The 26,482-nt window shown below is 36.2% G+C and overlaps 2 protein-coding genes across 6 annotated transcripts; one reads left to right on the top strand and one right to left on the bottom strand.

The window, feature by feature from the left end:
- Nucleotides 1–1,983: 1,983 nt before the first annotated feature.
- C9H1orf146 (chromosome 9 C1orf146 homolog) lies at nucleotides 1,984–10,151 on the top strand. The gene is made up of 5 exons (XM_068199856.1): nucleotides 1,984–2,156; nucleotides 4,423–4,516; nucleotides 5,625–5,793; nucleotides 8,866–8,944; nucleotides 9,411–10,151. Exons 1-5 carry the CDS (start codon nucleotides 2,088–2,090, stop codon nucleotides 9,528–9,530), a joined length of 531 nt encoding a protein of 176 aa, XP_068055957.1. The 5' UTR covers nucleotides 1,984–2,087; the 3' UTR covers nucleotides 9,531–10,151.
- Nucleotides 5,624–26,273, bottom strand: GLMN (glomulin, FKBP associated protein). Of its 5 annotated transcripts, none has more exons than XR_011002205.1 (20): nucleotides 25,908–26,268; nucleotides 25,320–25,445; nucleotides 23,802–23,921; nucleotides 22,662–22,770; nucleotides 21,217–21,463; nucleotides 20,647–20,746; nucleotides 19,476–19,663; nucleotides 18,956–19,009; nucleotides 18,121–18,151; nucleotides 17,659–17,748; nucleotides 17,068–17,109; nucleotides 16,903–16,976; nucleotides 16,507–16,591; nucleotides 15,617–15,726; nucleotides 14,424–14,487; nucleotides 12,262–12,385; nucleotides 10,804–10,886; nucleotides 10,273–10,673; nucleotides 9,198–9,278; nucleotides 5,624–8,116 (listed from the first exon to the last, which is right to left on the bottom strand). XR_011002205.1 is itself a non-coding variant. In XM_068199837.1 (18 exons), exons 1-18 carry the CDS (start codon nucleotides 25,971–25,973, stop codon nucleotides 10,566–10,568), a joined length of 1,818 nt encoding a protein of 605 aa, XP_068055938.1. In that variant the 5' UTR covers nucleotides 25,974–26,273; the 3' UTR covers nucleotides 9,527–10,565. The 5 variants fall into 5 exon arrangements, 2 of the variants coding, with proteins under 2 accessions (XP_068055938.1, XP_068055937.1); XR_011002204.1 differs by having other exon boundaries at nucleotides 9,227–9,278; XR_011002203.1 differs by having other exon boundaries at nucleotides 5,624–9,278.
- Nucleotides 26,274–26,482: the final 209 nt, after the last annotated feature.

Raw genomic sequence — 26,482 nt, 5'->3', positions numbered from 1 at the left:
AATCCTGTGGAGGGAAGGGGAGGGTGTTAAGCTCTCAAACCAAACACTTGCATGTTTCCCACCCGCTTGCTTTCCACACCTAGATAACGAGCTGGGGCCTAAGCAATCCTATTTTGAAATTATTTCTTATCAACATAGTGTTCTGTTTCAAGAATATCTGTATGGTTGCATAGTCCCACAACCCTTCTTCCCCATGCTACATACTGAAGGTTCTTAGCTGATTTCTGTATGACAGAAAATAATAAATCCTTTGTGTAAGTTAAATGCTGAGTCACTGTACTTCATTCAACCTGTGGACTGCAGACATTAATTTTTATTTGTGCTCTGTAAATGGCAAAAAAAAATTACTTTCCTTTTTCACATTTAGTGAACCTTCACTCCTTTTTCTCCTTTATAGGAGAACATTGATTTTTCTTTGATTGTGTCGTCAGAGAACAGGACAGTTGAGATGTGTCTGAAGATCGACAACCAGTTTTCATATAAAAACACATAGAGAGGAAGATACCCATGTAACAGTCCCACAAAATCAAACAATGCAGCTGATGTAGAACTTACAGGATATGGGCCAGGAGAGCACAGACAAACACTAATTTGATTATAGATTTTGCTTTGTCATAAATTAGTTATTAATTCAAATGCTTATGCCATTATCTTCATCATAGGGGAGTTCTAGTCACAAGATCTTTCTATTCTTGCCTAAGTGGGGTTCTGTACTCTGCTTCCAGGAAATATTTGCTATGCTGCTAGACTCAGCCCTGTTCATTCTCCCTCCTGCAATTTCACCTGTATGTGAAATGCACTACGTAGTTATGTGGGAAAGAAATGCTTCTGAGATTTAAAGCTACGACTAGCCAAATGTCAGAAACTGTCCCAGCAGAGATAACAGTAAGTAGGAAAATAACTTCAGCTCATCAGATATCTTTCCTCAGAAGTCCCTCTTGGGAAAGGAAACTGCTGTGAAGAATGCGCTGAAGGACACACAATTCAGAAAAATCCATTTTCTTTGAGCCTGAGCTCTACTTAAATGGTGTTCTGACATTCAGGCTCAAAAAAAGAGAAAGCCAAGTCATAAAATACTTTGTCTTACAGAACAAACTGCTACCAGAATTGTCCCTTGGGCAGAATCCCAGGGACTCAGCATGTCCCACTGCATCAGACTTGTACAGAGAAGCATTAGGCCAGGGCAGCTCTCACTCAGGAGAGAGTGTGGGGTCCATTCTGCTCAAAACGAGTCCTATTTTAATTCAAAAACCAGCTACTGTCAAATGTAAGTGACAAGCAGAAATAGTTTCTGGTATAAATATTTGCCATTTGTAATTCAGACACATAATTTACACAAGTAAATGTATAACAACTGGAGTCAAAATACTGATAGGAAGCATTTTCTGCATAAATGAGGTTCGTTTCTTCTATTTTAAAATGCCCTAAAAAGTGATAAAAAAGAAAAAACTTTTACTAAAATATCTGATTATTGGTAAAAATACCCATTTCAGAAGATAGTATGAGAAGGTAGACTCGTGCCTGGCTAAAGAGCAGAGCTGGGTACCAGTGCTTTTAATGGCTCAGCGTCCCAGCTCTTCTTGACCATATGGAAGTGTTATTTCCTCTTAGACTATTAAAAAAGAACATACCCAGTATTTCTTTTTCACTTAAAGCAGTGCTGTCTCTTGCATTCGCATTTTTGTCCTGTGAAACTTCTGTGTTGATATAACTTCTGTAGAAAATAACGCGGCCTGTTCTGGCCCACAAACAGCTCCGTCGAGCCGCGGGCTCGGCTGAGGGCTGAGGGCCGAGGGCTGGGGCCGGGCCCCGCTCCGTGCCCGCCGCCCGGCTCCCGCCCTGCCGCCGGCTGCACCAGGACCGCGTTCAGGGCGGGAGGGCCCGGCTGAGGCTGCCACCGGCAGCGGCTGCCACAAGGGCTGAGGGGAACTCCAGGCCGCCTCTCGCTCCTGCCGGCGCTCCGCTGGATTTTAACCGGCTTCAAACATCTCACCTCGTTAACTGGCCGGAGTATTTGTCGTCTCTCTTTGGCCAGCCTTTTCAGAAGTGACACCTCACTGCAGAGCTATTAAACCACTGAAAAAAAAATGACAGAAAGTTGTGGGCAGGAGCAGACAAGGTGGATAACGACGGTCATTATGAGCACAGCTCTGCAGGTAGGATACCCCTTGTCAAGGCCAGCATCTGCAGGTAGGATACCCCTTGTCAAGGCCAGCATCTGACTCACTAGGAAAAGCTGAAAGAATTTCCTGTATTCTGTATATGGAAATATTTTCTTCAATGTCAATTAATACAGCTTTTTCAGGATAAACCAGATATTAGTCAGAAGCTGCTTCTATTAGAATACTGGGTATTCTTCTGTCTGTGTTTTCTCCTAGCTACTTCCATATCTTTTTAGTATTCTTGCCACCTGCTATGTTACACTGAGTTACAATGCTTTAGGATATTCTCCTGACTCATCATTTTTGTACCGCACTGATTCCTCTTTCAGTTTGCTCTATAAATAATTCCATCAGAAATGGTGCTGAATTTTCCGAATATCTCCCTAAATACTTTGATTTTTCCTATACAGTATCAACATGGGGGTAGACAATTATTCTGTAAGTACATAATTCAGTTTAAAATACTCAGTCTTACAGTTATTAATATATATTTTTATCTGTTAACATCAGAAGCCTCGTCTCTGTTCCCAAGTGAAAGGGTATGTCAAGGCACAGGTAATTAACTTCTGCAGCTGAGGCCAATTTCATGCCAGCTAGCAAGAATTTAGAGGCAAGAGAGCTTTGATTCACAAGCAAGGAAGTTTTATGCTAGCTTGGCTGACAAGGTTATCACCCCATCTTCACTGTGTAAATGGGTGACCCACATTCAATTCCTGAATTGCCTCAGTTTAAAGCCTATACTAACTTGCCTGCTCATTTTAGAATTTACAGCCTGTAAACTGTGCATGTTTTTGCCATAATATGGTGGGAGGTAATGGATGGCAGCGAATTTCATCAGCTATACCAGTATAACTTATTCCTAGCCCCAGCTCTACTCAAAACTACTGCTCTTAATAAGGCCTCCTCATAAGCAAAGCAATGGAGGTAACTGAATACAAATCCAAAATGGCTTTTTGTCACAGCATATGTCATAGTTGAGACAGCCACAATACACAGAGTATCACCATAGCATTTCAGAAACCTTTAAGCATTCACCCAAACAGAGTAACACCTTACCTCACCGGAAGGCTTCAGGTGTCTGCCCAGACAGAGTTACATCACTTCAGAAGGCTACAAGCTCTGCCCTTCTTGTTCTTTGTCCCAGCCTTTTATAGTGTCATGTTCATGCATTGCCCCTGTGTGCCCTCTGGTCCCTTTGGTGGTTGCTCAGTGCAGCTGGGCACTCCATGGCTCATTGCTGTCAACACTGCTCACCTGCTTCTCACAGCTGTGCCCACTGGGGATGAGGCTGGGCCCAGCCCCACTCCCAGTTTTCACAAACTGTGTACCTACAGCTTTTCTGTATCAGTTTTGGTTATGAGCTATTATTTTCATATAGATGTTATTTATATTTGTACATTAAATAATTCAGCAGTGGCTTTGAGATTTTTTTTGCAAAATGTAGCTAAACCTTACAAGCAGTTGCCACTGAGTGTACCCTTTCCAGACCAATTGAAAGCATGACATTTCTGGTTAATGTCTCCTTCAAGGTTCACTTGCAATCCAGATTTTCTGTTGTTCTCTTCCACTAAATCATGGCACTTCCCTGTGTAAGCAGGCTGGCTGTGATTTGAATGGGTAGGTTAAAGAACATGTTATTAGCTAAAAAGTCTCAGTGATTTAACCTTTAATATATGCGTGTTCATGCAGCTTCTGTGGAACATACTGTAGAAATGCTTTTTGCAGGCTAAAAAATACATCCAAACACATTCCATTCTGTAGATGATTATGCTGCATAGTGCAATGTTCTAGTTTTCCTGTGTGGATTGCATTCTGTCAAAAAGCTTCAAAGAAAATCATGTCCCATACAGAATTTCTGAATGATTTTCCAGCTGAGATGCTGACATCTGTGAAAATAATGCAGCCTAATTAACCAGTCATAGAAACACACTATATGATCCTCACTTCTGCAAACCCTCTTTTAGCACATCTTACCAAAACAGAATGTAAAATGTTTGACCTTCTTTATGCATTATGCAAGAGTTTCCTAAGGCAAACTGAACATACACATACAGAATTGTTACTCAGTGTTTGTAACTTTCAATCAAATACTATAAAATTGATCAGGTTTAACATTTTAGCACTTTTTTAAGTAGAATGAAAAATACTTTTTGAACAACAGTGCCAAAGGTCTATCTGCAGTGGTGCAGCTGATGCTTTAAGAATATTTCTAACTTATTGGCTGAAAACTTTTCAAAATAACCTTTTAAAATGTATTTAGGATCATGAAATTTCTACAGTTCTGCAGAGGCAGCAACATCGAGTTCGATATTCAGAATCAGTGGAAACTGGATCTGTGATTTTTCCTCTTTCTGGTACAGTACTTTAAAGTTTATGCTTTTAAATCATAAAACCCAAAGAAGTACAGAGTCAGGCCAGTCATTGAATTGTGGGCTACAGTAAACTGAATAAAATCTACCTTGTTGGGATGTCGTGCAGTGGTGGAAGGAGCTGTGCTATGATTGTGTGTAAATCAGAGGATGAAACAGATAATGTTGGGGATTAAACACTTTCATTGTATTTTTTTTTGGACATATAGAACATCTACATGAGATTTGGTGATCATCAGCTGAACTGCTCAGTAAATTTGTATTATAACTGAGCAAACATGCTAAATGCCACTAACATGTAAGCTGCCATCAAGATCTTTAGTATAGTATGGCTGTAAATGTAAGAGTGAACAAACACCTCTGGCTTTCAACTTGCAAGTTGAATTTGCACAGCTGGTGGTAGCAGAGGAGGCGAGGAAAGGATTGAGTGGATTTGATTAGGAAATCACTGCAGCTGTAAACATGAAATAGCTGTTTTCCCTTTTTAGAACAGAAGATGTTCTAGACACGTAGATGAGATACTTCTGTTTTCCTGAACTTTAAGGACTAGCACATATTGAGATAGACTTTTGTATGCTCAGGTGTTAACCCTCCTAAACTCAACCTTCTTTACTTTCCCTTTCAGAACAACTTAAGTTGACAGAGCTGTATGTTCATTTTTCATGGTAGACAGTTTAGCTAACTTTTAAAATTTTACAACTGTTTCTTTAATTTAGAAACAGGCCTTCCTGAGCTTTTCAGTCAGCCTTTGCATTTGCCCCAGTTTCATTCCAATATAGCAGTTGCTTGTTCCTGAAGCATGTGCTCTCAAAGGCATTCTGATGTATGATTCTCATACTTTGAGAAGATGGAATAGCTGGTGGTTTTTTGATATTATGGTAGAAAAATAACCTGAGATATTTGTAGTTTTATCTTAAAACTATTAGTCATCACTGGCCAAATCTCCCTGTCAGAGATGTGGAAATTCATTCATGCTCTGTTCCATTGTGTTCCAAACTAATGCTTGCTTTAAGAATTGTGCTTCCTGGTTTGTGGTGAGAACTTAATCCTGTTACTGCCATGACCTGTACACTGACAGCAGTTTCCTCAATAGGCATTGCATTTATGCTGTCAGATACTCAAGACTTGCTTAGGACAGGGGAAGAAGAGTTTTCCAAAAGAATTCAGAAGTTCATAAACATCCATCGGAACAGCTTTTTGGTTTTGTCAGCTGCTCTTCATGGACCAGAAGAATGGAGTGTCATGTTCAGGATTCAGAGAAGGTATGATTTCAACATCAAACTGAACTTTATATTGCTAGGAAGAAATGAAATAGCAGTCTTGGATTTGGAAATATTATTTTAGGAATAAACAGGACAAGAGGCAACGGACAGAAACTGATGCACAGGAAGTTCCACCTGAACATGAGGAAGAAGTTCTTTACTCTGAGGGTGACTGAGCACTGCAAGAGATTGCCCAGAGGGTGTGGAGTCTTCCTCACTGGTGATATTCCAGAACCACCTGGATGCAATCCTGTGCACTGTGCTCTGGGATCACCCTGCTTAAACAGGGAGGTTGGAGTTGACACACTATGGTTCTTTCCAACCTTACCCTTTGTGAATTATTTCAGGAATACACAAATTTTATTTTACTAATGGACTGTAAAAAATTATTTAAAGTATTTATTAATAGCAAATAAAAAGAATACCAGCTGAATCAATCTGACATATCACAGGTAACAAAAGAGGATGTTCCTCAAAACATAGCAAATAAGATTCCTTTCAATCATTTTAGGGCTACGTAATATAATTATTTTAAAATTTTTCTCTCGAATTGGAAAATTAGACCATTTTCTTAGCTCTATAATCATATTTTCATGGTCATTTTCAAAACAGAGCAGGTAAGTGTATGGCATGAGAAAAAACTTTATTGTAAAGTACAGATTTTTTACCAGCTTTTAAAATGTTTACTTGGAACAGCGTCTGTTACACTGTGCTAGAACAATAAAATAATCCATGTTATTTTACACCAAAAGTATAAAACTATATTAAAACTGGTTTGTTTAAAACTTTTATCTCTGATTTCTAATGAAGTTTGAAAACTTGCATATTTTAGTACATACCAGCTGACAGCAGTGATCAGCCTATGCTCCATGTCCATGCTTGTAGTCAGAACTATTTTCTTGTAGGTACAGTAGCCTTAACTGCAGTTGATTGTCACTCTTGGCCTCAAAAAAGCAGCTATTCTAATGAAGTCTTTGATCTCTACCTCCTTAAGTAACTAGCACCAGTTCCATTAAATCCTGGGCATACTGCCAAATGCTGATGAATAAAGAGTGTATGAGATGAAATGTAAGAAATCTATTACCTGTTTGTGAAAATGTTCTAAATTTTCATGAGAGGTTTTAAAAGTTCAGCCACCGTTCAGCAAGACCACGTTATTCAGGTGATGGCAATGCTAATTCTCAATCTACTTTGTGGTTATGAACAATGGGTTTTGTGCACATGCTGATCACTAAAATGGGATGGTTTGGAACTGCATTCCATTTGGCAAGCAGTAATTTTATTAAAGTATTTTTTTTTCATTGCAACCAATATCAAATTGATGTTGACAAGGGACAATTATATATAAAAATATATTTATATACTTAAATGCATGTGCTTTTTTTACTACCTGGTAGATTGAAGTTCTGCTACTGTTTGTAAATCACTGACTGAGCTTGTCCTGGTGGGGTTGAAACTTGTGCCATGTTCTTTGAAACTACAAGCCACCTGTTGGATTTGTTAAAAAACAAAGCCCCTTAGTATTGTCAGGTTGTCTTCTATTACTGCTTCTTTCTGCTTATCTATGGTTTTGCTGCAGTTGGGGAAGTGTTATTTTTTATTAACAAGAAAATTACAGGATTCTTGTTAACAACATGAACACTTTATGTAGAGCTGTGTATAGCATGGGGGAAGTGGGAGAAAGTAGTGTTTATCATCACAGCTAAAATGAGCATTCCACAAATAACCTTAGTACATCTGTATGCTAAGTTTTAAATACCTTGGAGGAAAGGCCAGACGTGTTCAAATGACCAGTATTCTGTCCATACAACACTAAATTTAGACCTGCTGTTATTGGAAGCAAAACTGTTTATAGAAATAGATTTTCATGGATCTAGGTAAGTACATGTAATTGTTTCTTTGTTGCACTTAGTTCATTCGTGCTTTGTTTGGCCCATTCCAGTATGAGCAAAATTGCATCAATTTATTTCCCTACTCTCAAAAGGTAAATCCAACTCTTGTTCCTACACCACATTTCAGCAAAACTCACCAGGGACCTGAGTGCCTATGCTTAGAGAAGGACAGTTCCTGTAACATTTATTTTTGCTAATTAGAAGCAAGGGCAGACAAGTTCAGATGAGATACCTTACCAGCAGGAGGTCTTAATGTGAATGACTCCAAGTCATCAGACAGATTGCAGGGAAGAACAGGTGGCAGGCACAAGGGGAGGTCACAGGGGACTATGCAACTGAGCAGCTGGGCACTTCATCTGCATTATTTAAATTCATTTTGGTTATTTAAAATTCCTCATTCTTTGTTGTGAAGTCCTTCTCCTGTTTTAGCTCTACGACAGAAAGCAGCAAAGGTAACACCATTGTTACAACACACTTAAAGTGCAGTTCTTAGGGAGAGGCTCTGTGCTTGCCTAAGCTTTGATGTCTCTCCTCCACAATTTCACTGAACAATAACTCATGCTACTATTTTAAATCTTTAGATCCCCTTCTCAAGAATGAATGCATATTAATAACACTATTTATAGAAAGAATTCATTTTAGATTAAAGTATTGAGTGAACAAGTCTTCACATGAAAGTAGTCGAATTATCCCATTATCTTAATCGTGTCTGGAATACAGGTTGTTTTATTTATAGTACACTACAAAGATTTTGTTCAAATTCTGAAGTATTTTTAACAGTGTTTTTAGCTACTTTGCTGTGTTCTTCCACAGCTATAAAAACAACTCAAGTATTTTTTACCCAAATATGTTTTACTGCCACTGAGAAGTCTTCAGCAATATCACAGAAGAGGGTTTATCTCTCTTTGAATGTACACATGCTTAAGAAGTGCTGATTGATTGTTGAGGAGACCTAGATAAAGAAATGAGCCCTTCCAAATCCCACCTAAATAAATGGTAGAGAAATGGGACAGATGGCTTTACAAACAGCATGAATGCTGTACTTGCCTTTCAGAATAAAAGCAGTCTTCCCTGTAAGTAAAACTGCACACTAAAAAGCTGTTTACTTCATGTAGGAATGCTGTTTGAGTTTTATGGCATAACAAATTAAATACATATCCTTATTTATTTTGATGTGCAGATTCCTGGGCAGCAATTTACGTGTAATACCAGTTCATAATCCTGCTGAAACTGTTAAATTAATGCTAACTATGGCTAAGGTAAGTCCAGTTGCATACACTTAAAAACGTAAGTGTATTACTCAGGAAAAGCCAAGAACTATAAAATACTTGGTTATCCTTAATGGAACTTTTGAGGTTATACTGACCACACTCCATTAATACACTAAGGTAGGACTGGTGCTCTGATGCATTAGCCGAGTCTTTAAACTACTGTTAAAGGTAACTTAATAGCTCTTAATAGCATCTAAGAAAAGAAATTAGAAATCTAAGAGCTTGTTTGGCTCCTATTTACTATTGTTAAGTTAGGATGTCTTCACTTACTGTTAACTCCTGTTGAAATACTATCACCGCTGTGTACAGCATTCCTGAACACCTACTTGAGAACACACAATTCAGATTTCACTGCTAAATAATTTTGCATTTCTGCTATTGGAAAAATAAAATGTTGAATATTCTATTACCTGAAAGTCACTGTTCTAGTCATATTATTTTTCTTTTCTTTAAGGTAACTTCCAAGCCACAAGCAGATGATATTCGTTGCAAAATAGACATGACAAAAGCCCAAATAATAGAAAAAAGTCCAGTTTGGAAGATGCTTCGGGAGTACCAATCGCACTGTAATTAACTTAATATTTGGGTTTTTATTCATAAATAGAGTGGCTACATTTTAAACAAAATATAGAACGTTCTTAAAAATATAGTTACATTTCAAAAGACTACATACAACATATGCATTTGGCATGAAAATTTGTATTAAATAGCTATACAGTGAAAAATAGCATACTTGATACCAAATGTGCTTTCTAGGAAGGGGAAAAAAGTGGTTTAGCTGTACTGTAGGAAAGTCGTCGTTATTTTTAACTTGGTTCTGACCTTAGAGGCTCATCTGTTTATTATTCCCCCAAAAATTTACTATATCCTAAGAAAAGCTGTACGAATAAAGATAAGGATGATCAAAACAATTCAAAAATACAGGTATCCCTAAAAACAGCAGCTGTACGTATGCAACCTTACACTTATGTTTTTTAAACATAAGTGTTATCAGTTACGTAAGTTCTAACATCTTATTTGGTTCAAAGTTGATGTGTTTTTCTTCATACCTGGTTTCCTTTGCCACAGTGTTTTTACTATCTATAGATAGGATAGTCTATAGTGTTATCTATCTGTACCTTACAGTCCTGTCTGCAAATAGAAAAGCTTGTTTGTCAACATTAAAATGTGTTAATAAAAATATCTTCTGCTTAAACAGGGCTTTGTAATTAGTGGTTCTGCAATCACTTGATAAAAATCTTTGTAATTCACAAAACCAGTCAGCAACTATTACCCAACAAATTCTGAAAATTAAAAAAATAAATGCCTAACCATACCTCCTTGCCACAGAGAAGAATACACCTCGGGGTTTTTTTTAGTTTCTAAACTTAAGAAAAAGCATCAAATTCTGAAGAGGAATAAACAGACTATATCTGCAAATCACATGCAACAAGAGCAAAAGTAAATAAAAAAGAACAGCAACAAGACTTATGACGAGCAGCATTTGCAGTTCTTCTGGAGGCCACTCTAAATTGCTCTTCTTTAAAGGGCCCTAGCCTCCCTTGCAGCTGAAGTCTCACAGTCCAAGTGATCTTGTCAGGAGTATGTTAATTCAAACATTTCAGCTGCCTTAACTATTTTCATCCATTACAGCTTTTGTTTTCACTTCAATGAGTTCTTCTACCCGAGCTAGAACACTTTCTATTAAGTCAAATGTGAAGAGAGCTGAGTGTAAAACCTGAAATGACAAGGAAGATGAGTGTTATTTTTATTAGATTTTTTTTTACCCATTTTACATTTACTTCTGTCTCCACATTGGGAAAAAAAAGTCAGTACTTCTGAGTGACTGAAGGGAAGTGCAAACTCACTTGAAGCTGCATTCCAGTAGTCATGGCAGGCATCTTTTCCCCACTAACAGTTAGAGAGCAAACTGTGTTAGAACTTTGTGCCTCTGTATAAAAAAACATGAAGAAACCAACATGACCCTTAGAATTAAAAGAATACTTAAAGTATCAGCATTTCATGACAGTAATTGTTAAGAACAGAAATCTAGGGATTGACAAAACACATGACAGAGGGTGCTGAACCTTAAAAGGAAGATGGAGTCGGATATCTTTATACTTTATATAATACAAATGCCTACATTACTAAACAGGCAAGATCTGCAACTGGAACTAATTTTATAGAGCTCACATGCTCGTTAAAAGGAAAAATAAAATGCTATCTGGCCCAGTTTTGATACATTTCTAGTATTTCCACATCCAAGGAGATAGGAGGTTCTTTAGCTTAATGAATCCAGACATTAAATACTTATTTTATTAAGAAAAGGCTGCAGGCTTCTCTGTTTCAGACAGATTACTTGCAGCAGGCTAAAATACAAGGACAGGTCTGAAAAATAAGGGGAAAACCTCTTACATTCAGACCACATATTTGAAATTCAATGTAATGCTTACAATGATTAAACACAAGGGAAGAAAGCTAAACCATTTAATGTTACAAGTTAGATGTTCTTTCCCAAACTCAAATTTCTTAATACTTTGTTAAAGGCTAGAGAACTGTAAGAGGGATTTAAGAAAAAGCTTTCTGATTTATTTTGAAGGATTCCCTTTAGAGAGATATCCAAAGGTTGTCTTGAGAAAAACGCCCCCTTCTTTGCCTCTTAAGTACATAGTTTGCAACAGAAGAGGATAAGACTAGGAGCAAAAAGCTGTATTGACATTTTTAGTAGCAGACACAAATTCCTTGGGCTATCTTAATTATACCGGAGACCACAAGGAACAGAGGCTCTGACACACAGAGAGATTGCCTAAAGCAGCTACAGCTCTTGTGCCCTGTGCAATGTGTCTGCTTAACCCAGAGCAGAATCTGATTCTGTGTGTCAGATTAAAAAAATATAATGTATTTTAAAAAATGAATGTAATGCTTCAGGCTTTAGAGAGCACTGTGACTTATTTTTTTCTCTTGTTAACCCTCCCACACCTGGTATGAAAACTAAGGATTATGTATTCAGAGAAACTTAGTTTCTCCTTTGTAACATTAAAATCAAAAGTATAAATGCAGAACAAGTTCTGAAGGTCTTCATGTGACTGTTCTATCAGTTTTCAGTAAGATTTACAAATGTGATGACAGATAAGTTCAGATTTTTCTGACCAATTATGAAAATGTTTAATATAGCAACCACTGAATTATTATTTGAAATTTGGAATAACGGCAACAGTTAAATAAAACCTGATCTATGCAGCATTCACCAGTTCCTCATTTCCAAAGGATTACCAAAGTTTCTAGATATGAACAAATCTAAGAACAAAAAACCAATGAAAACTGACCTTTTCTGTTTTCTTTCTTATTTTTAATTTCTGCTTCATAATGTGCTTTTGACATATTGAGTCCTACACGCAGCGGTTTCAAGAAATTCTGCTCTATCTTGCCAAGTGTGGTCCATACACCAGTCTAGTCAAACAGAACAGAGAAGGTTACAAAACAGTTTCAATGAAGCATTGCAACACTAAGCTTTTGAGTACAAGTTTTTTGATTAGTCTTCACAACATACACTTCTGTGGTGGGAGGAAAAGAGAAAAAAAATAATTCAGAGTCATGCATTGAAGCATGAACAGCATTGTGATGGATACTTCAGCTCCTCTTCCTCTTGCCTACATTATTTGTTGATTGGCCAATGAAGCAGTCAAAAAAAAAGGATGAAGAGGGAGGGAGGACGTAGTGAGTAGGCTGGTAACTACAGCAATGGAAATGCACACTTTCAGCTTGTTCTTGTAAGCTAAGCTAAAAGAATCTTGATGTGTTGGAGGGGAGGTTCTAGGCCCTTTCTCAGGCTAGAATCTCTACAGCAAGTAAATGGCAGTTGTAGGCTCCTGTCAGATAATTCAGCAGTAAAACAGAGCAAATATTTAAATTAACATTCCTGAATTAACACTGTTTTGCAATGCCAAATGAAAGTTGTGATAAATATTGTGCTTCCCAGTTGTCTAGATTGCATTTTAAAAGCATTGTAGGGATGTTACTGGATATGCTACTCTCCCTTCCTTCAGCACAGTAGCCACAGTGACAACAAAATTCTCCCCAGTTTGACATGGGCAGAAAGAAGGAGTTTACAATAATGGCATTCAGGAAGCAGGAGGTGCAAGGAAAAGATGCTCAAAACCAAGGCTGTTCAGGCTTACAGAAGTGAAAATAAGCTTGGGTTTGCTACAAACTGCTGTAGAAGGAAACAAATACAAAGCAGCCTTTGTGTCTTTGGATACAGGAGCCATTTCCACAACTCCTTTCTGCAGGCAGTATCCTCAAGGGGCAGAATAAGGACAATAAAAATAAGAATTTTCAATTTTAAATACAGTGAATCCACTGTGGATTGTGGAAAATGTCACCAAATTTTAATACTAGATGACACAGTTAACAGTTCAAATAAGAACAGTAATTACCTCCACCAGAATGTGGCTTAAAAAAGGAACTTTCTAGAAAAATATTTATTTTTGAACTTGATTAATGAAAATGTTTGCTACACAGCAATCGAAATATCTGAACTGACATGGAAGGAGGCATTTTCTGCCTCACTTGCACTGTATGAAGAGAGACGGGGAAGAAGTCAAGAAGAACTGACAGAGACTACATTTAAGGGAAAATCTTCAGAAGATGTGATGCTATTTTTTCCTCAAACTATATAGACATTCTTTTTGTCAAGTACTAGACAGCACTACAGCAGCTGAGAGTGACTACGTGTAGTTTTTTATTAATAATAAAGGAGGAATTCTTACTTTTCTTACAAAGCTATGTATTTACATGTAACTGAGGAGACCATTATGAGTACTTAAATAACAATCACCCCTTAAATATGACAAACAGATACAGTCTACCACTATTAACTAATTACATAAACATTAAATTAGAAATGCACCCACTGAAAGCTATTTTTGCTTTTCATTTTCATTACTGTTTCAGCAATCAGTACTAGTTATTTTACTGTAATTCTAATTAGATTAGTAACATTACTGGGCACTTCCAAAAATTATTCCTGGATCTCAAATTAGTCTAAAAGTAGATCAGATCTGTTTTCTGTATATCAGAAACCAGAAAATTATATTATTGTATTATTATTGCTATAAAGATATCCAGTTGGTGGTTTGAGGGACACCAGCAAATAAATAAGCAAAAATAACAATTTTTTCATGTGGGAATACTTGTTGGGAATGTCATTTTGTGGTGACATACTCTGTTGTTATGGAGATAGATCACAGTTCAACAGGCAGAGTAAAAGGTTTAGTTTGTTTGTAGGAACAGTGTATATGCAAACAATTTCATCAAAACAAAGGAACATATCACATATTTCCTAATGTCTTAATAAAAGCATCACTTCTGGGGAATTAGCCATTGCAAAGAAAAATGCAAAACCCACTTTTTTTGAATCAAGGATAACAGTGTTCATGTGACTCCACCTCTCAGCTAATCAATCATTTTCAAATTAAATAGTACGTACTTGACTGTCACTTTCACAATCCTTAATGACTAAGTATCTCAGCAGATTCAGTGATGCCATAATCCTGTGAATTAAAAACAGATACTTATTAACAGGATCATAATTTTAATTGTCCATTAGCCAGACATGCTAGTATGGAGTATCCATGTGCACAAAAAGCAACCACCCATCTGTTGAGCAGTACAGCTCCACCTAGAGCACCAGTGTGCAGTGATGTCCATACAACAGCTCACACTTTGCAAGCAAAACTGAAACTGTCATCAGATTGCAGAAGGCTGGTGACTGTCAGAGAAAGAGTCCTCTCAAGAGACAGAACCTTAGCACAGAATTTATAATATGTATCACTGGTGATCCAAAACTGATTTGAAACTAGTATGACAATTTTCTTTTTTACTGTACTGAATTTTTACTTTGAGTGTGCTTTTTAAAATATTTTTTTGCCTTTGTTTTAACATACTTTTGAGCTGAGATTATTTATTGTTTTTTCCAGACACCAAGTACAGTTAACCATCATACTTCTGGGCTTTTTTTAAAGCAGGTATGTGTCCATCTGGACATTATCTCCCCACTGATTTATAAGCCCAAGCATCATCATATTACTTATCATAAAGGAAGACCTACCCTATATACACAAGATATTTTTCAGACACATTTCAGTTTTTTTATTATTATTATTAAATTAAAACAGCAATTATTTACTATTCAGGTGGATCTGTAATCCTACTCATGAGATACTGGATTCCCAGGAGCAATCTGTGAAATTGCCTCAGAGATGCCTTGCACCGCAGGTTGCATCTAATTATTATTCCCCTGTATCATATTAGACCCACACCACATTGCTTTTATTCCTTCAACTGCTTCTGCAGATAGCTGACAAACCATACATTCCTGAGGAAATAATGCTTTACCCATTAGTTATGTCATTTCACATCTGAAGTCTTACATCCCTGGGGAATGAAGGAGAACATCTTTTTTTATTGTTAAAAATTAATGTAATGGCATTGTGATATTCTTCTATGCAGAGCTGGTTAAAATAAGTGACCATTTCCATTTCTAGTTCCAAAACCTTAAAATACATTGATGTTGTCACCTCAATAATTACATGACAGCATACATCATTGTAGTAAGGTAGTTTAAAGTCTTTTTTAATAATGAAGGAAGAAGAAAAGCTTTTAACTGTGATTACAACTCACCTGTCTGAGTTTTGCAGAAGATCAGTCTCAGCACCTTCTGGAAGTGAAAGTACTAAATCTAGAAGGGAGATCAGATGATGTCCTGTAAACCAAATGTTGTCATACTCCTTCTAAAAAAAAATACAAAAAGTTCAGCTGAGTGCAAAATTTAGGTCTTAAATACTGTAACAATAACTTGCATAAAACAGAAAAGTTAAAAAAAATATCAAATACTGTAAGAAATGTTTTCTAATATTGACCTGCGAGTGAAGTACACAAACCAGCCTCTTCATATTTTAAAATTTTTTGTCTTTATGACAGCCAGGAAAGAAATGGAAGAAATGTAGTAAGAAAATTCTGAAGCTGCATAGTAAAAAGTGAATCATTTAGTTTTAATTAATTTTCCCAAATTTCTGGTATAATTATTATAAAATATGAGATTAAAATGGCTTTGATCTAGCCCAGCCCTTCCTGATGGATTTATCATTTGCAAAGCACTCATAATAAAATGCTGACTGTCATCACAAAAGCAAAGAAAAAATTAATAATTCTATCTGAACTATAATATTTGAATTATATTTTAAAAATGAGGAACTGTGGGGATAAAACAATATACTGAGCAGTTCACTTTAGGAAAGAAATGTATTTTCGAGCACAGAAAAGGTAATAACTTCTTAGAAAAATACAAAAAGATAGTGCAATTAAAAATACAACTGTAAAATTATAACCTAAATATGCATAGACAGAAAAAGCCAAAGTAATGATTTTAATAAAATTTTCTAATCTTATGTGTCTTTTCAAAGTGGATTTTTTTTTATGTATCACTCAAAGTTTAAGTTGTAGGCATTTTCTCAATATCATACTGATAGAATTTTGAGACGACAACTTGGTTGTATTGGTAACAGCCTCACCGTTAATGCTAAGTGAATCTGATCTTTTATATTTTTAATAATGTATCCTTCCACACCAGCATGGTTGCTTGTCTTCAGTAAACACCTTCAAACAAACAAAACAAAGATATAATCTCTTTAAAGCTGCCCATAGAGTTAGCTCAAAACTTAGGTAACATTCACTAAGTGGGAGTTTTACCACAGAAGAACAGTATGACTATGTAACCTTTAAACACTGACTTACATAAGACAGCTAATTTTATATGAGGCAATTGAAATTCATTATTTTTCCAAACATTAACATAGTAAAATTAATGTGGCTTATCAGATGGAAATTCTGTCAGAGATCAATGTATGGATGCAATTAAGCTGCACTAGGGCTGATATTACACAATCTACAGTAACTTGGATGCATACCTGAATAATATGTATTTTCCCTCTATATCAAACTTGTCTATAAACAACTGCAAAATATTTAAACTCTTCTTTCTCTAAAGAAAACAGAGATGTTTATTAGATGAATTCTAAAAAAATGAATTCAGCATTCAGAATCCAACTGATTCTGTAGGCCACTTAACATACCATATGCTCCATGGGACAAAGGGTCATAATTTTCACCAAATCCTGCAGTCAGAGAAAGGAAACACAATTTATAATTACATACAGATTACTACATTACATCACACTGACTAAAATCTACTCAAGACTTTAAAAAAATAAACCAAACAAAAAACCCACAGCACACTTGGAAATGTCCAGGGAATAGAAGTTTCTCATCAGAGAAATTCATGCTTGCGTCAGTGCTCCAAATCCCAGGGCTGATCTGCAAGAACACTATTCTTGTGCTGCTGCTTCCAGGTTAAAAATGTAGCCAAGCAGAAGACTGGCAAGGAGGAGACAAAAACAAGCAAGTGCCACCTTTCAACTAAGATCTGTGCCCACCTGCTTCAGTGACCTGTACATACACTGGGTGTATTTTAATTGTCACTGAAACTTCATGCTGCAGCAGGCAGAAAAGACAATCAATTCTGTAGAGCAAGACACTGAAGGTTTCAATTTAACAGCACAGCTGTATAAACGTCCAGTAAGATACCCTCTTCTCAAACACCTAGTGACAGCTAGGTATTATTTTTAATCAAACTCTGAAGACTCCTGTACCCTGTTTCTTATTACCTGAGGTACATTAATAAAGTCTCTGAATTCTAAATAGTGATGGAGAAGGCTGTTATCTTCCATTCTCAGTAAACAGCTCTCAAACAGATCCTGCAGGTGTGGAAAAGAAAAGGAAGATGTCAATAGTATGCACATATACAGGACATTAATCTATCAGCTTAACATTTTATGGCTAAAACAGCCTTCACTCATAAATACTCATTCAGATATTCCAAATTCCAAGCAGCTGCATTTATAAGTGATAGCTGTAATTTAAACATTTATACAGGACTGTAAAGTTCAATAGATACAGGTATTTGTAAGACTGGCTTAATGTTAATTAAGCCTCAAAATATTTCTAGAACTATTATCTGAACTATCAGTTATACCTCTCTAAGAAGGAGAAACAAAAATTTTACCATTCCTTACACTGAAAAAATAAAAATTCTAACATCAAAAATTTAATTTAAAAAACCAACTTACTAGTCCTTTAGATAATACAGATTCTTCTGTTCTAGAAGAAAAATCAAATTTAAGTTGTGAATTAAAAAGACGGTTGATATATCAGAAGAAATAGTAGAACAGAGGTCAACAAGAACTTGTCCCTCAACAATTTTCATTCCATTTTTTAAATACAGAATCTTTATTACTCTTCCCAAAGATTTTTAGAATAAAGTTGCTGATGAGAAATTGAACATTAGACTCATCTCTTCACAGTCAAAAATTACTTTTTTCCCCTCAGTTGATGTGTGCTCAAAAGAAGTGTCATCTCCCACAGGTACTGAGACATTGAGTACCAAAGAAAATGAAATGGCAAGCAGTCAGAATAGGAAACTTGCCTTCCACAGCAGTGTGCTAGAAGCTATGTGGTAACACTGCTGTTTATGGAAGGCAAAATAATCACAACATATTGTAAAGTTTGGTTTCCTTAAGAAAGCCTGACCTTTAACCATTTTGCATATCATGTCAGAATGCATTCAAATAAATACTTTCACAATAGTTGCCTTTGGTAATAATTGTTATAGAAAGGCAAGTAAGTATACACTGTAATTATTCTGCATGTGTTTCAACTACTAATTTTACATTTTCAGAATAAAGTTTCTAAAAATGGTATTACAATACAAGATGAAAACAATAGATAAGTGTGTAGACAACTTCTGCTTCTTACTAAGAGAAACCATCTTGTAGTGAAATCTGCCATTTTAATGCTCAAGTTTATAAACCTCCTCTGAACTTAACTATATTTCAAATTTGTTTTTATGAATTACTGTAAAAGATCACCCTCACTATCTAGACCTGCAAATTCCACAAACCTTACCTTTTCAGCAGCACTTCAATGTGTGTCATATTGCACAGCAGAAGGTATGAAGGACTAGAAGAGAAGAATCCAGCTACATTAAACTGCATAAGCCATACACATTTGCACATGATTAATATATTTGACAGGATTAGTATTCTTTTAAAACATTAAAATCTCATTCTAAAATTACTGATTTTTAAATAGACAAAAAAAAATTAAGTCAAACCACTGTTAAGAACTCTTATAGGGAAACTGTCTATATATGTAAATAAACAATTAATACACATTAATTTTCAGCATGTGACTAATCACAGTAGTTTATTTTAAAGGGCAGCTCATCTAAAATTAAACTACACTAGACTAATCTGCAGGAGTATGTTCTTTATATAACATAAGTTACATAAAATATAAATGCATAAAATTAATACTACTGAAATACAGTTTTCATTCATAACTATTCACAAATAAAGTTCTCTTCCACTCAGAAAAAAATCTTCAAAGTACAGACTTACAATAAGCAAGAAAGAATGGTTCTTACCTAAAAACCACTGGAAAGCATTCAACACCAAAATTCTGAACAAACATCAGATATGACAGACATGCCAAAGAATCAGCAGAATTCTTTTGCTCTATATCTGCAAACTCCTGATTCTCCCAGTGTGGACCTTTGCCTTTATGATGTACAAACACTAAAGGTATCAATTCTCCTATATTCCACAAAATGTCCTAAAAAATAAAAACAGATTTCCTATAGTTGCCTCTAAAATAACTGTATGCCAATTCAGTTTTAAAGCTCTAACTATATTTACATACATTCTCTTGTACAGCATGCGTATAAATTAATATAATGTTATGTTTGTAATATATAAATTAATATACATATGTGGTATTTATGATATATGCACAAACACACAAAAAATCCTGGAGGAAAAATAAATAGCGTTAGAAAAATGTTACTAAGTTAGCAAAGTCAAGCGCACAAAAGTTAGCAAAAGAGAGAACGAAGACCATCTGCAAACTCCTAGTTCATCTTCCTTATCCCCAATGAGTAACAACAGATTCATGAAAACATTATGTTACCAAATCTCTGTGTTTTTCAGATCACAGAATACTCAGTATTTTGGTTTTTTTTCTCACCAATCAATATGGAACACAACATTTAGCTGCTAAAGGCAAGCCCTAATTTCAAGTTAGATTTGCTTTGTATGGCCTTTCTTTCCCATGATACAAAACACAGGGAACATCTGACACTTGTACATCAGAAATACTACAGTGGTTACCCCCTCACAACCTTCACGTGGCTGAGGACATAGTGTAACTCCTCTTGTACATATTACAGAGAAATGGGGAGATCAAGGTCAGCTCACTGTTCTGGAGTTGTCCAAACCCAACATCCAGCACAGCACATTTTGGAAAATTAGGATTATGCAAGATGTCATACAGTCTAAGCATGACTTACTGACCTTAGCTTCAGTTCTCACTACTTAAAGCCATAAACAGATTATTGAGAAAGAGAAGAAAAGGTAATTCATAATTAGCATTAAAAACATGGTTTCAAACTGTGCCCAACAGGATATATCTTACATAGCCCATTAAGTCACCCCACTAACCAATACAGAAATCAAAAAGAGCACTAGAACAAGTTAGAGGCAATTGTGAACTAGACCACTGGTTCTGCACACACTGTAATTCATTTCCACTGCACTCACTATAATTTCAGTTGCAAAACGCCGAAAAGGATGTTCTTCAATGCCCTCAAGTTGTTCGAGCTGAGCTGTCAATAATGGGTATTTCAGGCTTTTCATACAGCTGAAAAAGAAAGGGGTGGACTAAATCACCAATACAGTCATAAATACAGACTATGATAGTGCCTCTGATGACCAAGAATAATGCCTATATTCATATCAGCTACTGCTATTCAATGTATTTCAAGGAGAATAAAAAAATAAAACCCCAACATCTCCTATAGAAGCATTACTTAGACTTCACCTCCAGACTATGATTATTCTCACTGTTGGAAATTTGAGGAACAGAGGAATACCAACTCAGCTTCACAATGCAGCAACTAATAGTTCTTTACCATTTCCCTCTACTAAACAGAAAGCATAAATATTTAAGATCTATTTAGGGGTTCTTTGTCAAAATACCACATTAGTTAGATATATGTTGGCAGCATTATAGAACACTAGAAGATTATTTATTTGCTGCCTATATAATAAATGCCTACTATTCATTTTGTTAAGTTACAGGAATACATAGCACAGACATAAAATGCTCACAATTTTATTAATTCTTCTTTCAGCTCCATGTCATTGTATTCTGATGACTTTTCCATATTTTTAACAACTTCATTCACAAAAGGTTTAGCAAAGTCCACAACTGCATTACAACATTGACAGAGACCAAGTTTATCTTCTTGTATTTGTTGTTTTGTGTAAGGTACAGGTAAGGGAGTGAGCTGATTCATAATCATGGCCAATGACAAACCCACTGAGTAGGCCTTCTTGTTCTGAAGTTTGAAAAGCACTGGGGGAAAGAAAATGAAAAAGGGGAAAAGAAGAGAGAACATTTTGAGACATTTAGTTATCACTTACTTCGTAGAAGAAAACATGAAGAAAAATAATGTGACTAGGTAAGGAAACATTTTGTTTTCAGGGAAGGAGAGGGACTGATACCTGAAATCACATGAGCAAATCCAGCAAGACTAAACATCACCTAGTTTAATACACTGTAGTTAACATGGCCATGTATTTGCAAATAACAAATATTAAATCTGTTCTGCATTTCAATGTTCTTCCTTTCTCCACAGCACCAAGATGAGAACTAAAAAAAAAAAATCTGTTTTCTAGTAGGGGGCTAAGTGAAATGATATATATCTGACCCAGAAAATGCATTTATTACTTGACTCCTTTTGTGTTTGGCAAAACTAGAGACAATAGCCCAGTTTTTCTGCTGAGAACTGACTCTGGTTTTTATTCCATGACAAAAATAACAGACACTCTCCCAGACTGAGGAGGCATCACCAGAGGCTCTCCACATTAACTGGACTCAGTGCAGACTAATTGCAGATTCACTATCCAAAAAAACACGTGTTTCTCTTGTTAAATTTTAACATAATACAATAACATATCCTGGAGACTGCTACAATCAGACTTCAACTTGATACACAATACTTAATTTCATCTCATATAACAAAACAGAAACTACGGCTTGTAACCCACTTAAAGAGTGGCCACACCCGCTCTGACATATATATAAATTTTCATATGTCAGCCAGAATAACACTCCCCCCTCACCAATACAGTATTTCAACGTGCTTCAATCAAAATGACTATTTTATACTATAAAAACATAGAATTGCATGTTTTAAAAATCAAATAATGAAAAATTTCACAAATCCATGTGATTTCCTATTTCTGCAACAACAGTAGGAGTGCTTTACACCTCTAAATAAAACTGCCATAGAACCACATTCTTGTAAATGATGAAAAATAGCTGAATATTGCTTTTTCAACTGCTGCTATTAGTTCCATCGAAAATGTTTTTCTAACAGGCCAACATAAGCATGAAATTTATGCCTTGTGTTATTCTGCAGAATATAATAGACTGTAATGCTTGTCAGGATGGATTTATTCTGAAACCATTCCAGCAAAGGCTAAAATAAACTGATAAATAAAAGAGAAAATAATTTAATTCAGAAATCACATGATAAACTGAATCCCACCTGTCTGCAAAGGCTGAAGCAATAACATGACAGTTTTACACACTTGCTCTCCAGAGGTCTGCTCAATCTGCTCAAGTAAACCCAAAAAAAGTTCCTTTGGATTGCAGAGCTGCAAGAGAGGAGCAATGCATATTTTTCAATAATCATGGTCATAATCAAAAAAATAAATCACATGCAATAGAGAAGTTCCTGAATGTCAAGAGAGGAGATCTGAACATCCAAGAAAAGATTTAAGAAAACAAATATGAATCAGTAAGTACATGCCTACAATTAACATCTACTGTAGATTATAGCATAGAGCTGTGTGTACACTTTCATATGAGCTGAAAACATATAATAGTAAAAATTGACACTAAACCTGATTTTAATGGGCTGTAAAAACCTCACAGTACCTTTGCAAAGTGATCCTTAGGAGTAAAGAGAGAAGTAGAATTTGAGTGTGAATTTAACTCAAGCTATAAAGTTTGCAAGTTGGTTGTGAAGTGCATAAATGAAAGAGAATGAGTTTTTACAGGTTAAAATATTTTTCTGCTCCTAATCCATCAGAATCATCAGGTAATGATTCTCATGTTGAGGAAGGGTGAATGATTTAAGGGAAAGACTTTTCCGAGTGAATCATAGAAAAAAGAACAATAAATACTTTTCAGACAGAGAAAAGTGGAAAATGGCAAGGTCTTGCAGAACGGTTTTGAAACAACTATAGAGAGAACATGAACAGAGAGACCTTGAATTAGATACTACAAAACACATTTAGCAACATACTGTAAGTTTTACTCAAGCTAGCTAACTCAGGTGAAATTGTGTCCTTTAGATCAACTCAGCTCATTTTCATGTGAAAAACACACCTTGGAGGCTGAGCCTACCACTTCCAAACAAAGAACCCTACCCACTGAACACACACCATGAATTCAGAATTCTCTGTACCTTTAAATTGAGGCAAGGGAATGTTAAACTAAGAGCAGCTTACCCAAGTAGTGATGTAGATTCATTATGCAAATACTGTCAGAATCAAATTGTATAAACATGTTTGTGTAACTGGCCTTTGGTGTACTAGCTTTATGGATTAATGATCTAGCACCCCTTTTTGTGCAGAACTTGCCTAACATTGTTGTAACGTAATCATGTATTCCAAAACCATACCTGTGCCAACTGATCTAGTATCCTCAGGCAGTGTTCTCGCTTATCATCTTCTTGTTTGTACATAAAAATACATCTAACAAGAGGAGAAATGAGATTCCAACCCATATTCTTGATGATAACCTAAAAAACAGATATTCAGAGAATAAACCAAAATGGGATGTCTTCTAAACCCAGAAAGATTGTATATATAAAGACCAAAAGCAACAGGTCAATGTCCTGGTTGTAACCATTATTGCCACTGTCCCTGAATATTTAGCAACTGTAACCATAATTTGACACACACTGTATTCTCTCCCCACACCTATAAACACAGCTGCATGTTTTGTGCAGTTTTCTTCTAATTATTGACGTGTCAATATATACTTCTAGATGTCCATGACAATACATATAAAATGGGACTGAGCAGTGGAGTTGTGCTGAAAGAACACTTGAAAAAATTATTCATGAAGGGATTTAGACTTTCAGTTGTTACTCCAAACTCACAAAATTCAAAACCAGATTGTGAACCCCATGTAACAGATTGTGAACCCCATGTAACATTGCTAAAATATTCTACCCTTCCCTTTCTTTCTGAATTTCCTATTTATCTCTGCTCAATTTGGCATATTGTCCCAGCATCCCTAATGCCCACAGACATTACTATTTCAAATTAGCAGCAGCCTAGTTGGCTCCTACAGTTGGCCAATATTATTATATCCATTTGTGGTAGGCTGACCCCCAAGAGCAACTAAGCACCCCTCAACTGCTTGCTTGCTCTTGTCCCTCAGTGGGATAGGGGCGAGAGTCAAAAGAGCAAAATAGAGAAACTCTGAAGATAAGGCCAAAGTAATAAGTGAAAGACAAAAGACAGCAGAGCATGATGGGGAATGATGCAGATCAACTCCCACGAGGAGACCAGTGCCAAGCCAGCCTCCAAACAACAGCTACTTTGGAATGAGTCCCCATCCACACGTCTTTACTGCTGAGCACAATGTTCTATGCTATGGAGTATCTCACTGCTTTGGGTCAGCTGTCCCAGCTGTGTCTCCTCCCAGATTCCCTGCTTACTGGGAGCAGAGTGAGAAAGGGAGAAGGCCTTGATGCTGCACAAGCACTGGTCAGCAGTAGTTGAAACACTGATGTATTATCAGCACCTTTCTGGTCACAAATCTAAAACACAGCACTATGCAGGCTGCCATGAAGAAAGCCAACTCCATGCTAGCAGGACCCAGTACACCATCTGAAATCCCTGTCCCGTGGAAGTGGGACACTGCCACTTTCTCCTGATTATGCTTTTCTTCTTCCTTTTCTCTTTGCTTCACTCACAGAAGTTATTAATGGTTTTGTTAAGATTACCATGACTTGGGTTTCTGTGAGCTACCTGAATACAGAATAATGTGCACTTACCACAGGGCAACTTATTAGCTACTCATACGTACAGCCTTGCTCCACAGAGAAAGTAGCTTTCCCCTCTTAATAAGCAGTTTTATATTTAATGATGTTAATAAACACTAATATTTAGTGCAAACCTAAACTCACCTTGTTTTTCTCATTTTGAATTACTTCTAATAACTGAGCTGCATATCCATCTTCCAAACATTTCTGACCTGCTACCTGAAACAGATTAAAATCTTCTCCTTTGAAATCAGCTTCTTCCAGAATTTGCTGGAAAGAAAATATGAATGTTTAACTCCATAATTACCAAAGTCAATTAAGAAATAAGAAAATCCATGCTTTCATTTCAAAATTAGATGCAATATCATTGGAACTTACATACATTTTTCACATACTAAAAAAGCTACCAAGTTACTACAGAAGACAAGGCAGTATTTCAATAGCACTAAGTCTAGACTACAGCTTTTGTGTGGAAGATGTGTTTTCTACAACTACCAGGTTTTGTTCCTAGGTACAAGAACACTTCCTTCTCCAAGAAACAGAAATAATCAAGCAACTTGGGATAAGCACCACAGCTGAATCAATGAAACATGGAGGCTCAACTTAGCTGCCCCATGAAGAGTTCTACTAACAGCTGACTTGTTGTTTGAGGTCACTGGCTTTAATTCTAATATATGAAAAGAAACTCACACTACTGACACTTGTTACTTCTAAAGAAGGAAAACTACTTACGCATCTTTGTATTATGGCTTGAAGTTCATCAACTGCCATTATAGTTTGACTGTGTTCTTCTGGCATGAAAATTTATTATACACAAATTTAAAACAGAGGCTGAAAAATAATCACATTATAAAAAAAAAGTTAATGGAGGAATAAAAATGACCTAGACAAATATTAAGACTACATAATTTAAAAATAAAGGAAAATTCATTTTTACAAAGTGTATGCTATATTATTCTACTCCCCATATTTGCAGGAGACAGTATTACAGACAGGAAACAACCTGCATTCTATGTACAGGGAAACAATTTTTCAAGTACTATCTGGGTCATCTCAAGAAGTGTGAAGGTTTCAGTGTCTACTGTAGGCACATACATGGAAAACTGCAGCTAACACAGAGCAAGTCTGGGCTCACTGCACGCCAAGCAGGCACGCCCAAGACGCTGCACTACATTTTCTGTGACTGTTCTGACCAGAGGAGCTTCTGCTCCTGACTGGAACACACTAACCCAATATCTGGGATGTGAAGGCACTGATCCAAACACCATGCCTGTTTATATCAACAGTCCAGTCAAGATTACATATCC

Source organism: Anomalospiza imberbis, chromosome 9 (assembly GCF_031753505.1).
Source record: "Anomalospiza imberbis isolate Cuckoo-Finch-1a 21T00152 chromosome 9, ASM3175350v1, whole genome shotgun sequence".
Lineage (NCBI taxonomy): Eukaryota > Metazoa > Chordata > Aves > Passeriformes > Viduidae > Anomalospiza > Anomalospiza imberbis.
Note: the sequence above shows the minus strand (reverse complement) of the source record. Positions and strands in the feature narration are given on the sequence as shown.